This window comes from Salarias fasciatus, chromosome 6 (genome assembly GCF_902148845.1).
Source record: "Salarias fasciatus chromosome 6, fSalaFa1.1, whole genome shotgun sequence".
Classification (NCBI taxonomy): domain Eukaryota; kingdom Metazoa; phylum Chordata; class Actinopteri; order Blenniiformes; family Blenniidae; genus Salarias; species Salarias fasciatus.
The window spans coordinates 4,501,043-4,515,022 of NC_043750.1; the positions used below are offsets into that span (position 1 = coordinate 4,501,043).

The following is a 13,980-nucleotide window of genomic DNA, read 5'->3' on the forward strand; positions in this document are numbered from 1 at the left end:
ACTTTGCACAAAATTCAGTTCTGGCGAAAAATTTTTTTAAATATGAATTTCAATATTGGGATTTAAAAATTGGCCCTACAGCGCCACCTGCAAAACCCAAAATGCATTGCCTCAATGGGAGGGCGTCTGCAATAAAGTTTGTCGTACAGCCACAAAATTCGGTATACACATGCGCCTTGTCAGGACAAACAAAAAATATTATTATGACCCCGCCCTGAGAACAGCAGGAAAGCAGCTATCTGGGATTTAATTTTCAAAAATGCTGAGTCAGCGTTTTCCACGACGTCGTACAAAATGTTCGTTTTGATCGCGCGCTTCTCCAAAGGAGCTGAAATTTGGTGGACACCATCTACACGAGTAGACAATTAAAAGTTATCCAATTCACAAATCTTCAGATCACGGTTTCCGCGTGGCAACGCCGCAAAGTTGATGTCAAATTTTGCCATTTTTTCAGTGTGATAAATGGCTGCCATATCTACATAATGACTCCAATCCAAACCAAATTTTAAACACTGATTAATCCTTCCATCCTGGACACATAGACAGTGAAATTTCGAAAATCGGCGTTACAGCGCCCCCTACAGGATCAAAATAAAATCTGTATGGGGAGTAAAATTATTAGTTTGTCAGAAATGAATGGAATTTGGGTGATAATTCCGTCATGTGGTCCCGATCAAAAAAGCAAATGGTAACCATGTTGTAATTTCAACGATGTTGCCGTGGCGATGGCTGAAAGTCCCCATGTTATTCTAATGAGCCCAAGTGAAAAATCCCCCATCAAATCAAATTTACTTGTTGCCATGGAAATGTGCCAAATTTGACAAACATCAATGAAAGAATGAAACGAGGCGGGTCAGGTAAGCAGCGGGCGAGGGCCTTTTGACGCCGCTCGCGGCTTTAATTCTTTCTTCTTCTTCTTCTTCTTCTTCTTCTTCTTCTTCTTCTTCTTCTGCTCTTTAAACTGGAATTTGACCCCCTGAACATGCTCGAAAACTCACCAAATTTTGCCCAAAATTCAGTTCCGGCGAAAAATTTTTTTTAATGTGAATTTCAATATTGGGATTTAAAAATTGGCTCTACAGCGCCACCTGCAAAACCCAAAATGCATTGCGTCAATGGGAGGGGGTCGGCAATAAAGTTTGTCGTACAGCCACAAAATTCGGTATACACATGCACCTTGTCATGACAAACAAAAAATATTATTATGACCCCGCCCTCTGAAAAGCAGGAAAGCAGCTATCTGGGATTGAATTTTCAAAAATGCTGAGTAAGCGTTTTCCAGGACGTCGTACAAAATGTTCGTTTTGATCGCGCGCTTCTCCAAGTGAGCTGAAATTTGGTGGACACCATCTACACAAGTAGACAATTAAAAGTTATCCAATTCACAAATCTTCAGATCACGGTTTCCGCGTGGCAACGCCGCAAAGTTGATGTCAAATTTTGCCATTTTTTCAGTGTGATAAATGGCTGCCATTCGTACATAACAGATCCAATCTCAGCCAAACACTAAACACTTATTGACCCTTCTTATCTGGACACATTGACAGTGAAATTTTGAAAATCAGCGTTATAGCGCCCCCTACAGAATCAAAATAAAATCTGTATTGGGAGTAAAATTATTAGTTTGTCAGAAATGAATGAAATTTGGGGGATAATTCCGTCATGTCGTCCCGATCAAAAAAGCAAATGGTAACTATATTGTAATATCAACGGTGTTGCCGTGGCGATGGCTAAAGTTCCCCATGTTATTCTAATGGGCCCAAGTGAAAAATCTCCCATCAAATCAAATGTACTTGTTGCCATGGAAATGTGCCAAATTTGACAAACATCAATGAAAGAATAAAACGGGGCGGGTCAGGCAAGCGGCGGGCGAGGGCCTTTTGACGCCGCTCGCGGCTTTAATTCTTTCTTTCTTTCTTTCTTTCTTCTTCTTCTTCTGCTCTTTAAACTGGAATTTGACCCCCTGAACATGCTCGAAAACTCACCAAATTTTGCACAAAATTCAGTTCCGGTGAAAAATTTTTTTTAATATGTGTTTCAATATTGGGATTTAAAAATTGGCCCTACAGCGCCACCTGCAAAACCCAAAATGCATTGCGTCAATGGGAGGGGGTCCGCAAAAAACTTTGTCGTACAGCCACAAAATTCGGTATACAGATGCGCGTTGTTGGGACAAACAAAAAATATTATTATGACCCCATCCTCAAAACAGCAGGAAAGCAGCGAGCTGGGATTGAATTTTCAAAAATGCTGAGTCAGCGTTTTCCAGGACGTCGTACAAAATGTTCGTTTTGATCGCGCGCTTCTCCAAATGAGCTGAAATTTGGTGGACACCATCTACACAAGTAGACAATTAAAAGTTATCCAATTCACAAATCTTCAGATCACGGTTTCCGCGTGGCAACGCCGCAAAGTTGATGTCAAATTTTGCCATTTTTTCAGTGTGATAAATGGCTGCCATTTCTACATAATGACTCCAATCTAAACCAAATTTTAAACACTGATTAATCCTTCCTTCCTGGACACATAGACTGTGAAATTTTGAAAATCGGCATTACAGCGCCCCCTACAGAATCAAAATAAAATCTGTATGGGGAGTAAAATTATTAGTTTGTCAGAAATGTATGGAATTTGGGTGATAATTCCTTCATGTCGTCCCGATCAAAAAAGCAAATGGTAACCATATTGTATTATCAACGGTGTTGCCGTGGCGATGGCTGAAGTTCCCCATGTTATTCTAATGGGCCAAAGTGAAAAATCTCCCATCAAATCACTTTTACTTGTTGCCATGGAAATGTGCCAAATTAGACAAACATCAATGAAAGAACGAAATGGGGCGGGTCAGGTAAGCGGCGGGCGAGGGCCTTTTGACGCCGCTCGCGGCTTTAATTCTTTCTTTCTTTCTTCTTCTTCTTCTTCTTCTTCTTCTGCTCTTTAAACTGGAATTTGACCCCCTGAACATGCTCGAAAACTCACCAAATTTTGCACAAAATTCAGTTCCGGCGAAAAATTTTTTTTAATATGAATTTCAATATTGGGATTTAAAAATTGGCTCTACAGCGCCACCTGCAAAACCCAAAATGCATTGCGTCGATGGGAGGGGGTCCGCAATAAACTTTGTCGTACAGCCACAAAATTTGGTATACACATGCGCGTTGTCGGGACAAACAAAAAATATTATTATGACCCCGACCTCAAAACAGCAGGAAAGCAGCTATCTGGGATTGAATTTTCAAAAATGCTGAGTCATCGTTTTCCAGGACGTCGTACAAAATGTTCGTTTTGATCGTGCACTTCTCCAAATGAGCTGAAATTTGGTGGACACCATCTACACGAGTAGACAATTAAAAGTTATCCAATTCACAAATCTTCAGATCACGGTTTCCGCGTGGCAACGCCGCAAAGTTGATGTCAAATTTTGCCATTTTTTCAGTGTCATAAATGGCTGCCATTTCTACATAATGACTCCAATCCAAACCAAATTTTAAACACTGATTAATCCTTCCTTCCTGGACACATAGACAGTTAAATTTTGAAAATCGGCGTTACAGCGCCCCCTACAGAATCAAAATGAAATCTGTATGGGGAGTAAAATTATTAGTTTATCAGAAATTAATGGAATTTGGGTGATAATTCCGTCATGTGGTCTCGATCAAAAAAGCAAATGGTAACCATATTGTATTATCAACGGTGTTGCCGTGGCGATGGCTGAAGTTCCCCATGTTATTCTAATGGGCCCAAGTGAAAAATCTCCCATCAAATCAATTTTAACTTGTTGCCATGGAAATGTGCCAAATTTGACAAACATCAATGAAAGAACGAAATGGGGCGGGTCAGGTAAGCGGCGGGCGAGGGCCTTTTGACGCCGCTCGCGGCTTTAATCTTTCTTCTTCTTCTTCTTCTTCTTCTGCTCTTTAAACTGGAATTTGACCCCCTGAACATGCTCGAAAACTCACCAAATTTTGCACAAAATTCAGTTCCGGCGAAAAATTTTTTTTAATATGAATTTCAATATTGGGATTTAAAAATTGGCTCTACAGCGCCACCTGCAAAACCCAAAATGCATTGCGTCGATGGGAGGGAGTCCGCAAAAAACTTTGTCGTACAGCCACAAAATTTGGTATACACATGCGCGTTGTCGGGACAAACAAAAAATATTATTATGACCATGCCTTCAAAACAGCAGGAAAGCAGCGAGCTGGGATTGAATTTTCAAAATTGCTGAGTCAGCGTTTTCCAGTGCGTCGTACAAAATATTCGTTTTGATCGCGCGCTTCTCCAAATGAGCTGAAATTTGGTGGACACCATCTACACAAGTAGACAATTAAAAGTTATCCAATTCACAAATCTTCAGATTACGGTTTCCGCGTGGCAACGCCGCAAAGTTGATGTCAAATTTGGCCATTTTTTCAGTGTGATAAATGGCTGCCATTCGTACATAACACATCCAATCTCAACCAAATCTTAAACACTTATTGAGCCTTCTAATCTGGACACATTGACAATGAAATTTTGAAAATCGGTTTTACAGCGCCCCCTACAGGATCAAAATGAAATCTGTATGAGGAGTAAAATTATTAGTTTATCAGAAATGAATGGAATTTGGGTGATAATTCCTTCATGTCGTCCCGATCAAAAAAGCAAATGGTAACCATATTGTAATATCAACGGTGTTGCCGTGGCGATGGCTTAAGTTCCCCATGTTATCCTAATGGGCCCAAGTGAAAAATCTCCCATCAAATCAAATTTACTTGTTGCCATGGAAATGTGCCAAATTTGACAAACATCAATGAAAGAATAAAACGGGGCGGGTCAGGTAAGCGGCGGGCGAGGGCCTTTTGACGCCGCTCGCGGCTTTAATTATTCTTGTTATTGAGTTTTCCAAAAATGTGTGTCCTGTGTGAGCGTTTCCTGAATCCATTTTTACTGATTTATCCAAAATGTTGTCTACAGTTACATTCGATGTAACACTCTGCTTACAACATCTTGTTCGCTCCTGGTCACTGTCATGCTTTATTCTCCCTCGAACCAACTCATGCTTCTGCATTCCGGTGACACAGTAGAAAATGTCCCTTCACATTGGAAAACAATGTTTTGTTGAAACGCACGTGCTCTTTTACTCCAGCAGAGACTGCGCCAGGATGTGAGTCTGAGCAGAATCACGCATCTTCTCCACGTTTATGCCTCACCTCGTGCTCACTCGCCCTCTCCTCTTTCTCTCAGTTTTTTTTCTTCTTCTTGCACAAACACGCACAGTCACCCGCGCGCGCGCACGCACGCCAGTACATTGATCCATCACAGCCTTGTTTTTGCTGCCGCTCCGCCTGACGCATGCGCGCGGCGCCGCGCTCCTCCTCTCCCAGCCGTCCCCATGGCAACGCGCGGATGAGAGCAGCCTAGCAACAGGGAGACGGAGCAAGGCGGGCAGCATCTCCGGAGCAAGGCAGCAGACAGCGCGGTGCCATCCGTATTACGCGCGGAGGGCGGCGAGAAGACGAGCGGCGGCGCGCTTTGGCTCACGGCTTCCAGTCCGCTGCACGTAAGTGTCGCGTTCGACCTCCAGCAGCCTGAAAGCGGCTGATCCGACCGGAGCTTTGACTTCAGAGGCTGTGGTTGTGCTTTCGGGGGGGTTGGTTCTCCATCGGCCATGCCGCCGAGCGGAGTGATGCGGCTCTCTGCGCCCCTCTGATCTTTTCTTGAATTTTATTTCGCTGATCTTTTCCGCAGCCGTCATGAAGTTCGTGGTGGTGCTCGTCGGCGCGGGCACGCTGGCCTTCCTCGGCGTGGTCATCTGCATCATCGCCAGCGTTTACCCCCGGAAACGCGCCGCGCCTCTCGGCGAAAACGGCACCCTGACGCCGGAGCCGCTGCTGGAGCCGCTGGAGCCGGGCTCGGTGGCGCACGCCGGCCCGCTGGGCGCGCTGCACGGCGCGGAGTCGTACGACGGGGGGAACGGGCTCGGCGGCGGCGGCGGCGGCGGCATTGGGCTGGAGGTCCCCACGCTCAACGAGCTCAACCTCGGAGAGGAGACCGGCGGAGGGACGGCGAAGCAGTTCAGCTTCAGCCGGCTGATCTGCACGCCGGTGCCGGTGGGAGAGTGCCAGAGCAAAGAGCTGCGGCAGCAGCAGCAGCGGCGGCAGCAGGCGGACGAGCCGCTGTACGGGAACGCGGATGAGGACCTCCGGACCACCGCGGAGGAGCTCCGGCAGACCGTCCTGCAGCAGAACAACCAGATCCTCATGGACCAGAGGACCATCCGGGAGCTGACCGGGAAGCTGACCGAGTGTGAGAGCGGCCTGGAGGACGACCGGAGCGTCCCGGAGCGCAGCATCGGCGTCTGGAGCGGCAACCGCCGCGTCATGGCCGGGGACGAGGTCAGCTCGTCTGCCGCGGCGCAGCTGCAGACCGCCCGGGCCGTGGAGGAGCTGGCCAGGGCCATCATGGACCTGAAGGACCGCATCGAGAAGCTCGAGGTAAATGAACGAAGTTTGGCACAGACCTGTTGTTCTCAGTCTGACCTCCTGTTCGAGTTTTGTTCGACGGCGGGAGATTTGGAGAGAAACCAAAGTTCTGCTGAAGCCAAGTGACCCTCTGTTGTCCAGAATAAATTAGATACCAAGCCAGGTCCAATACTAAGCAAACTGTGGCGTTTATGGAGGGAGATTCTCTGTGTTTTGGTAAAAAAAAAAAAAAAAAGAAAAAACATGCGTAAAGTTACACAATTTCTTACAAAAACAAACTAAATGTGGCGCCACAGCTGTGATGTTTGCACACATATCAAAAACAAAAAAACAATTGTGAGGCCTCTGTGCTCTTCGTTTCTTTCTTTCTTTCTCCCCAAAGTTACCCTCCCTCCCTCACGCCTCCATCTTCACCTCTCTTCCCCTCTGACGACTCAGACATAAGTGCCCCTCATCTCTTGCGCACGCTCCACTCGGCCCCCTGGGAAATCTTTCCACCTGCTGCCCCCTCACATCCCCCCCCCCCCTCCCCCCCCTTCACCACCATGCATCGCCATCGTGTCAACCTTCTCTACCCTTTACCACTGCATCCAACAGAGGGATAGAGGCATAAATAAAAGATGAGGCTGGGTGGACGACAGGAAAGAGGGAGGAGGAGGAGGAGGAGGAGGGGGAGGGTGTGTTTGAAGAGGGTCAGGTTTGGTGTGTGTTTGAGTGCTGAGATTGAGACACACACACACACACAGAGGCGCATCCCACGAACAAACAGTGCTGCATCACTGCCAGCCCAGAGTCAGTTACAAGGTTGCCTCCGTCAGTGTGAATTTATATCCCGGACGTCCAGGTTGCTCCTGCCTCAGCAACTCTCTTGATATTATATATCGCCCTCGCAGGCCGTCTCGCCCCCACCGGCAGCTCTCTCGCTCCACCGACACCTTCCTCCATCGACGTATGCGGCGCATGCTAATGCCTTCTACTGATCGTCAATGCAACGACATGATTAGTGGCCTCGTCTGTGCTGCCATAAAGTTAGGAACAGGCTGTGCTCATTGCTTTTATGATAAATTTGCACCAGTTGTTTGAAATGCACACTATGAAGCCCGATGGTCCTGGAGCCGGCTCCCACATTAACATAAACGCATCCCGTAAACAGTAACTCACTGTTTATCGCCATTATTCAAGTGTCTTTATGACCAACATGGGAAAATAAGCAATCAGATGAGGCAGGAGGACATTCTTCACTGAAATGGACTCACACACACTCGGACTTAAAATATCTGACAGCCGAATCACTTCAGCGTCTTTACTCAGACAAAACTGCTAAACTGTGTACTTTCTGAAATGATTAACGTTCCTCTCCAACAAATATAAATGCTGATGGGGACGTTTCGCTGTATTTTGCACCAGAAGGTTTAATTAGAATTGACATTATGTTGAGATTGTATCCATTTTCAGCAGTAATTGTTTGTTTTTTTCAATTGAGTTGAAGTTATTATTTCATTATGGCCCTCTCTTACTGGTCTGGAACACACAGGACTGTGTGTGACTGAAATGAAATGTGTTCGACACCCTGAGCTGAAGCCTCGCAGTGCTGAGAAGGAATGTGTTTAAAAGCAAATCAGAAATCCCGGTTACTGCAACATAAATGAAGTATTTGAAAGGACAGAAAGCGTTGCTTTTTGGTGCAGTTCCGGGATTGAAGGAACCGTCCAGAGCACATTTCTTTCGTCCTTGCTGATCTGTCCTTGGATTTTCATTGAAAAACTGCGCCTTTTTTCTCAGTTTGTCGGGTTTTCTTTCTCTTCCGTCTTGCAGGCTGAGATCGGCCCTGCTGCCCTGAACCTCACCGACAGCTCGGCCAGCAGCAGCAGCAGCAGCAGCAGCAACAACAGCGGAGGCAGCAGCCCCACGGGGGGCAGCGTTAAGGCCCCGGCCCCGCCCCCCGGCGGCGCCGCCTCCCCCGGGACCCACCGCCGCCCCGCGGCCCCGGCCTCCCCCGCCCCCAGGCCCCCCGGCAAGGCCGGCGCCCCCGGAGGAAGGGGGAAGGGCACGTGGAGGGTGGAGGACCTGGAGGGCGAGCTGGAGAGGAAGATCAAGATGCTGGAGAAGGAGCGGCAGGCCATGAGGAAGGAGACGCAGGGCCAGCACGAGAAGATCAACCAGGGCATCGACACCGTCACCCACCGCGTCTCCGAGCTGGAGCACAGTAAGTCCCCACGCGCAACGGGACGTAAACAGTTGCATCATGGGGCTGATGTGGGAGAGCGCTCCGCAAGACGAGGCTGGAATGAAAGTTTAACGAGCGCCGTGGGTGAAGTGGGTCATCGCGGCGGCGGGGAGCACGCTGCAGATTAGAATAAGATGATTAATGAGAGGAGAATGTCAAACGGAGCCCGAGGCTGCCGAGGAAAACAACACAGCTGAACGTAATAAACTGGAGAATCAATTATCCAAAACCATTTCCTCACAAACCCTAAATCCTCTCCGTCACGCATTCATCTCCTCCACACCTGGAGGGAAGGTGACGGGGAAATGTCAGGCCTGGTCACGGCTTTTCGTGCCGAGTTAACGGGAAGGGAGAACTGCTGGGGAAGAGTGGGTAATTGGACGAGTGGAGGACTGTGGGAGGAACTGAGGGTTTTCAAGGTGCCAGGAGGGGGAAGGTTAATGAGGAAACACTTAGCCATTCTCTTTTCAGTCCTGTCATTCTTTCAACCGTCCCAACTGTCTTCTGCCAAAGAGCCGCGCTGTGGCCTCCAGCTCCAGACGCTGATCATTAAGTGGAGCACTTGAGAGTTGTCAGACATTGTGTGTGTGTGAGAATGTGTGTGTGAGAAGTGAGAAGACAAGCCCCAGTGTCCTTTGTGTGGATTGGCCGTTAGAGCGTCGTCCCTCCTGACCGTCTCCTCTTCATCGCCTCCGCAGCGCTGACAGAGCCGTCCTTCCCCGACGGCTTCGTCCTGTCCTTCCCCATGCGGACCAACTACATGTACGGCCTGGTCCGGAAAGAGATCACCGAGATGTACGCCTTCACCGCCTGCGTGTGGCTGAAGGCCAAGGAAGGCGGCATCGGGACGCCCTTCTCCTACTCGGTCCCGGGGCAGCCCAACGAGCTGGTGCTGCTGCAGGGCGTGCACAACCCGGTGGAGCTGCTCATCAACGACAAGGTAGCCGCTCTCCTCAGCCATCCGGAGGCGTCCAGCACTTTTATGTGCAATAAATAAAAAAAAACATTTGACACATTTCAAAGCATAAATATTTTGGTCTCTTTAGGATTCTCGGTAATTACTCCGACTAAATAGCCTGCCAAAGCAATCGTTAGGAGCGGAACAACACAATCTGCGGCTTCCAGTAATCCATCGATAGACTGGACCAATTAGCAGGGACAGGCTGCTTTAGCTGAAATCCCCGGGACAGATCGCTGTCGCTGCTGTCACTTCGACGAGCTTCATCCTTTCTCTTCATGTTCGGAGTTGATTCTTTTCAGCTTCAGCTGTTTGCTCGTGCTGATCGCTTCCTTTTGATGAGATAGGGAAATATAAAAGAACTTGCTCCGGGAGAGAGAGCGCTAACTCAAATTGTGCCCTTGAATTACTCATTAAATTTTCAGAACCAAAAGAAAGGAATAAACAGGAAAATAGCATTACAGAAGCAGAAAAAATGAAATTTACCAGAACAAACAAGTCAGAGGCAAAAGGCAATATTGCTTTGCCTCTAATCTTTTTTTATTGAAAAGAAAACCTTGACAAAAAATGGGCCCGAGTGCAGGAGAAGTGCACATCCGCGTTGTTAGCGGGGGAGAGTAACAGCAAACACACCAGGAGGGAATGACACAGAGGAAAGCTACTATTGTTTTATATAGTGCATCGGTGTTTACCGTTTATAGCTGCACAGCTCCCACGGCAGACAGCAGAGGAGGTTTATAGAGGTCAGAGCTGCTCACAGGGTGTCGTTTACTTGACATAAATCCTCAGGATATCCACATTCTACCTAAATTACAGCCCACACTTGTCCAGCGCACAGTCGTACCACAATTCAGGCTGTGAAGCCTGAACCTTGCTGCTGTCTCTCTCCCTCCTCCCTGCAGGTGGCGCAGCTGCCTCTGTCCCTCCCACAGGACCAGTGGCAGCACATCTGCGTCAGCTGGACGCTGAGGGACGGGGTGTGGAAGGCCTACCAGGGCGGCAAGATGAAGGGGCGAGGGGAAGGACTGGCCGCCTGGCATCCCATCAAACCCGGGGGAGTGCTGATCCTGGGGCAGGAGCAGGTGAGCTCGCTCCGAGTGAGTGCAACGCCCAGACTTTAATCACGTTTAGCATGAAGCATAGCTGGAGTGAGAGCCCTGAAACTCTTCAGCATCTAGAACGGAGTGAAATCCTCCTGGATCCACTGAGCAGCATCCGGTTAGCCCTGCTGGTCCACGTATCTCTGGTGATTAAGCCGCTGCTGTTGTTTCCTCTTGATATTTTGGCAGAAGGTGCTGATGGATGACGTGACGTAGTTCCCACCGGGTTGCATCAGGGAGCTTTATGATACTGGTACCGGTATCGGTGCATCCTTGAGAGCCACACAAAGTGATGAAGGGGTTTAACTTGAGATGAGATAGATAAAAATATATGTGTTAATCGATTGATGGAACGACAGATGAATGAATAGACTGTTGAGCGTCAAATGGATCACAGAGGTGATTGTGGACAGATGAATAAATTAATAGGTGGAGGGAGGAAAGACTTCTGGTCAAATCGTGGCTGGTTTATGGATGAATGAATGGATGAGCTGCTGATGGATGCAGAGACGGACTGAAGGGAGAGATGAGGTATGAATGGGCTGAACAACCGGAGAGACGCACAGACGAAAAGATGACAGCCAGATGATGCACAGTGTGAGGAATAATGAATGAATGGAAGCAGATGGGAACAAATGGACACATCTGTGAAGGCATGAATGGATGGATGTAGTAAACAAAGAGAAAAACAAATGATGCCAGAATGAATGGAAAGCCATTGATTAGAATATGGAGAGATTAGTGTATGAATAAAGAAGGGCGGGCTGCTTCAAGGCGTTCATTATTAGCTGAGTAGATCGACAGAAAGCTAATAATGTTCCTCCTCACTCTGGATCGACTCTTCATTACTGAGACAACAACATAACACATAATCCTCAGTCCCTGGTATCAAAAGAACAACCTCATTTGTTCATGAAAGTCCCAAAAGATGAGAGCTGGGAGTCCAATTCGCCAAGATGAGCAAGTGATGCAACAAGTCTTGATTTAATGGACGGTGTTCAGAGGCGCATTAAGCTCCTCTGCGGACGACTGATGAATTGCTGTTTTGAGGACACGTTGACAGGATTTCATGGGGAGAATCCCAGGACATCCCTTTTCCAAGAGCACTTCTGAAGGGGAGGAAAGCTTTTTAATCTAATTTCGGGTGAAACTGTGAAGACACAACGAGGATTCAGCTCCATTTTCAATATTATTATTGGAAAACACAACAAAGCAGCGCCATGTGCTCGCCATTTGTCGTTGTGGGGGTGTAGTTCTGGAGGCTGAGAGATGCTGTTCTGTTATTTCACATGTAAATATCACAACGCCTCATCTAATTCATTAACACTCATATTGCTGAGACGACTGTTGTTTTAATCACACTTGAATCTACAGGCTGGCTGTTGGCAGTTTGTAGTATCAGGTTACATGAGGCTTTCAAGCGAAAACAAAAAAAAAAAGCTTTTCTTGCATTTCAGGTGTCCATTTACACGACAACGGAACTTTTTGAAAATGCTCTGACTCCAATGCGTTTTCACTGGAAACGTCGTCGTGTAAACGGAGCCTCATCCTGACTGAACCTGCCATGAATATTCTTCAGAGTTCCAGTAGATGAACTCTTCGAGGAACCAAACTCTTAACAAATGTTTGTTTATATTCCATCATCTGAATATTCACAGTGCCTTCAGAGGAAGTCCTGCATGCTCAGTGGAATCTAATGGATGACATAACGCCTCCACGACCTGTTTACTGTGTGATATTGAACCTGTTGATTGCTGAGAGAATATATTGGCTTTTTGACAATGATTCATCTCTCTGAAGGGATCTATTGCGATTTCTATTGATCTAAGGCGAAATGTCATTTGTCTGCTGTAGAAAAGGATGAATTTACAGAGATATCCAGTCACTGGAGGTCTAAAATAATTGCTTGAAACACTGAGTGTGGTTACATGGTGTTTTTAATTCTGACTTTGTTTATTCTAAATTCAGTAATTCAGAATTATATTCATGAGCGTTGTGTTTACATGGGAAAAACGAAGAATTAAATCCTCTCTCACGCCAGGGTCTGCGAAGCATTCTGATTGGACGGGGCGGCCGTGACGTAGTGACGTCTCCCGGAAGTAAACAGCATTTTTCTCGATTAATTTCGATGCTACAGCTTTGAAAATATCCGCGTTGTTAAGCGCTCATCAACCTGCCCGTTTCATCACACCCAATTCTTCTAAAACTGCCGTTAAATCAATCGTCTCCATACGTGCGAAAAGGCGGACTGCGGGCCGCCATCTTGAAAAATGTCGTCGTCACGACGGAGCATGCGCAGAACGACCAGAATGAAGTCGCGCCTAACTAGCATATAATTCTGCTTCCATAGTAAAATAAACCTCCCGGTCTATTTGGATTAAAACTTAATTCTGAATAAAGTTTTCAGGCGGTTACTTGGTTATTTTAGAGCGGAATTACGCTTTATTCACATTTATGGAGGAAGAGAAAGTCCCATGTAAACACACAGATTGTCAATTCCTTCAAATGCCTCATGTGAATCATCACAGTTGCCTGTGGGTGGCAAAACTGGAAGAACAATAAAGATCAATTCCTGACTGATTGAAAGCTGTGGTGCTGGTGAAGCCTGTGCTTGTCTGCTGACCTCCGTGGTTTGTGTGATTCCCCCTGAAGGACACGCTGGGCGGACGCTTCGATGCCTCTCAGGCCCTGGTCGGCGAGCTGTCCCAGTTCAACCTGTGGGACCGGGTGCTGAAGCCCCTAGAGGTGGCCGCCCTGGCCGAGTGCAGCTCGGCGGCGCTGGGCAACATCGCGCCCTGGACCGACCACGACGTGGACGTCTACGGCGGCGCCACCAAGGAGTCTCTGGACCCCTGCCACGCCGCCCAGAGGTCCAGCCCCTCCGGCCCCAAGCAGTGAAGGCTGCCGGGCGGAGCTCGGTGCCGTTTGGCCGCTGGTTCCAGAAGGCACTTCAAACCGCAGTCCACAGTATATCCGCTTGTTCGAGAGGGAAACTTGCTGGTGGACTGACGCCTTTAGGTTGTTCAAGAGTGGTGTATCTGTTTTGTTCTGGGTTTTATTTTGTCTGTGTGTGTTGGTGTCCACACATGTGTTTACTTCTGCAGTGCGATACGGCGAGTTTAGTCACAGAATCACTTTAGTGAAGGCTGCATGGGCGGACCAGCTTCCAGCATGAACAATTTGAAATATGGTTGAATGTACCCACCTTCTGTTTCAGTGACGGTTAGTCAGGCG

General features: G+C 47.6%; 1 protein-coding gene across 1 annotated transcript; it reads left to right on the forward strand.

Moving 5' to 3' along the window:
• Positions 1-5,730: 5,730 nt before the first annotated feature.
• On the forward strand, positions 5,731-13,657 carry nptxrb (neuronal pentraxin receptor b). The gene is made up of 5 exons (XM_030093242.1): positions 5,731-6,473; positions 8,277-8,667; positions 9,387-9,628; positions 10,549-10,728; positions 13,399-13,657. Exons 1-5 carry the CDS (start codon positions 5,733-5,735, stop codon positions 13,642-13,644), a joined length of 1,800 nt encoding a protein of 599 aa, XP_029949102.1. The 5' UTR covers positions 5,731-5,732; the 3' UTR covers positions 13,645-13,657.
• Positions 13,658-13,980: the final 323 nt, after the last annotated feature.

Coding starts and splice junctions, on each gene's coding strand:
- nptxrb (XM_030093242.1), top strand. CDS start 5,733: ATGAAGTTCGTGGTGGTGCTCGTCGGCGCGGGCACGCTGGCCTTCCTC. Junction 6,474..8,276: donor ACCGCATCGAGAAGCTCGAG/GTAAATGAACGA, acceptor TCCGTCTTGCAG/GCTGAGATCGGCCCTGCTGC. Junction 10,729..13,398: donor TGATCCTGGGGCAGGAGCAG/GTGAGCTCGCTC, acceptor TTCCCCCTGAAG/GACACGCTGGGCGGACGCTT.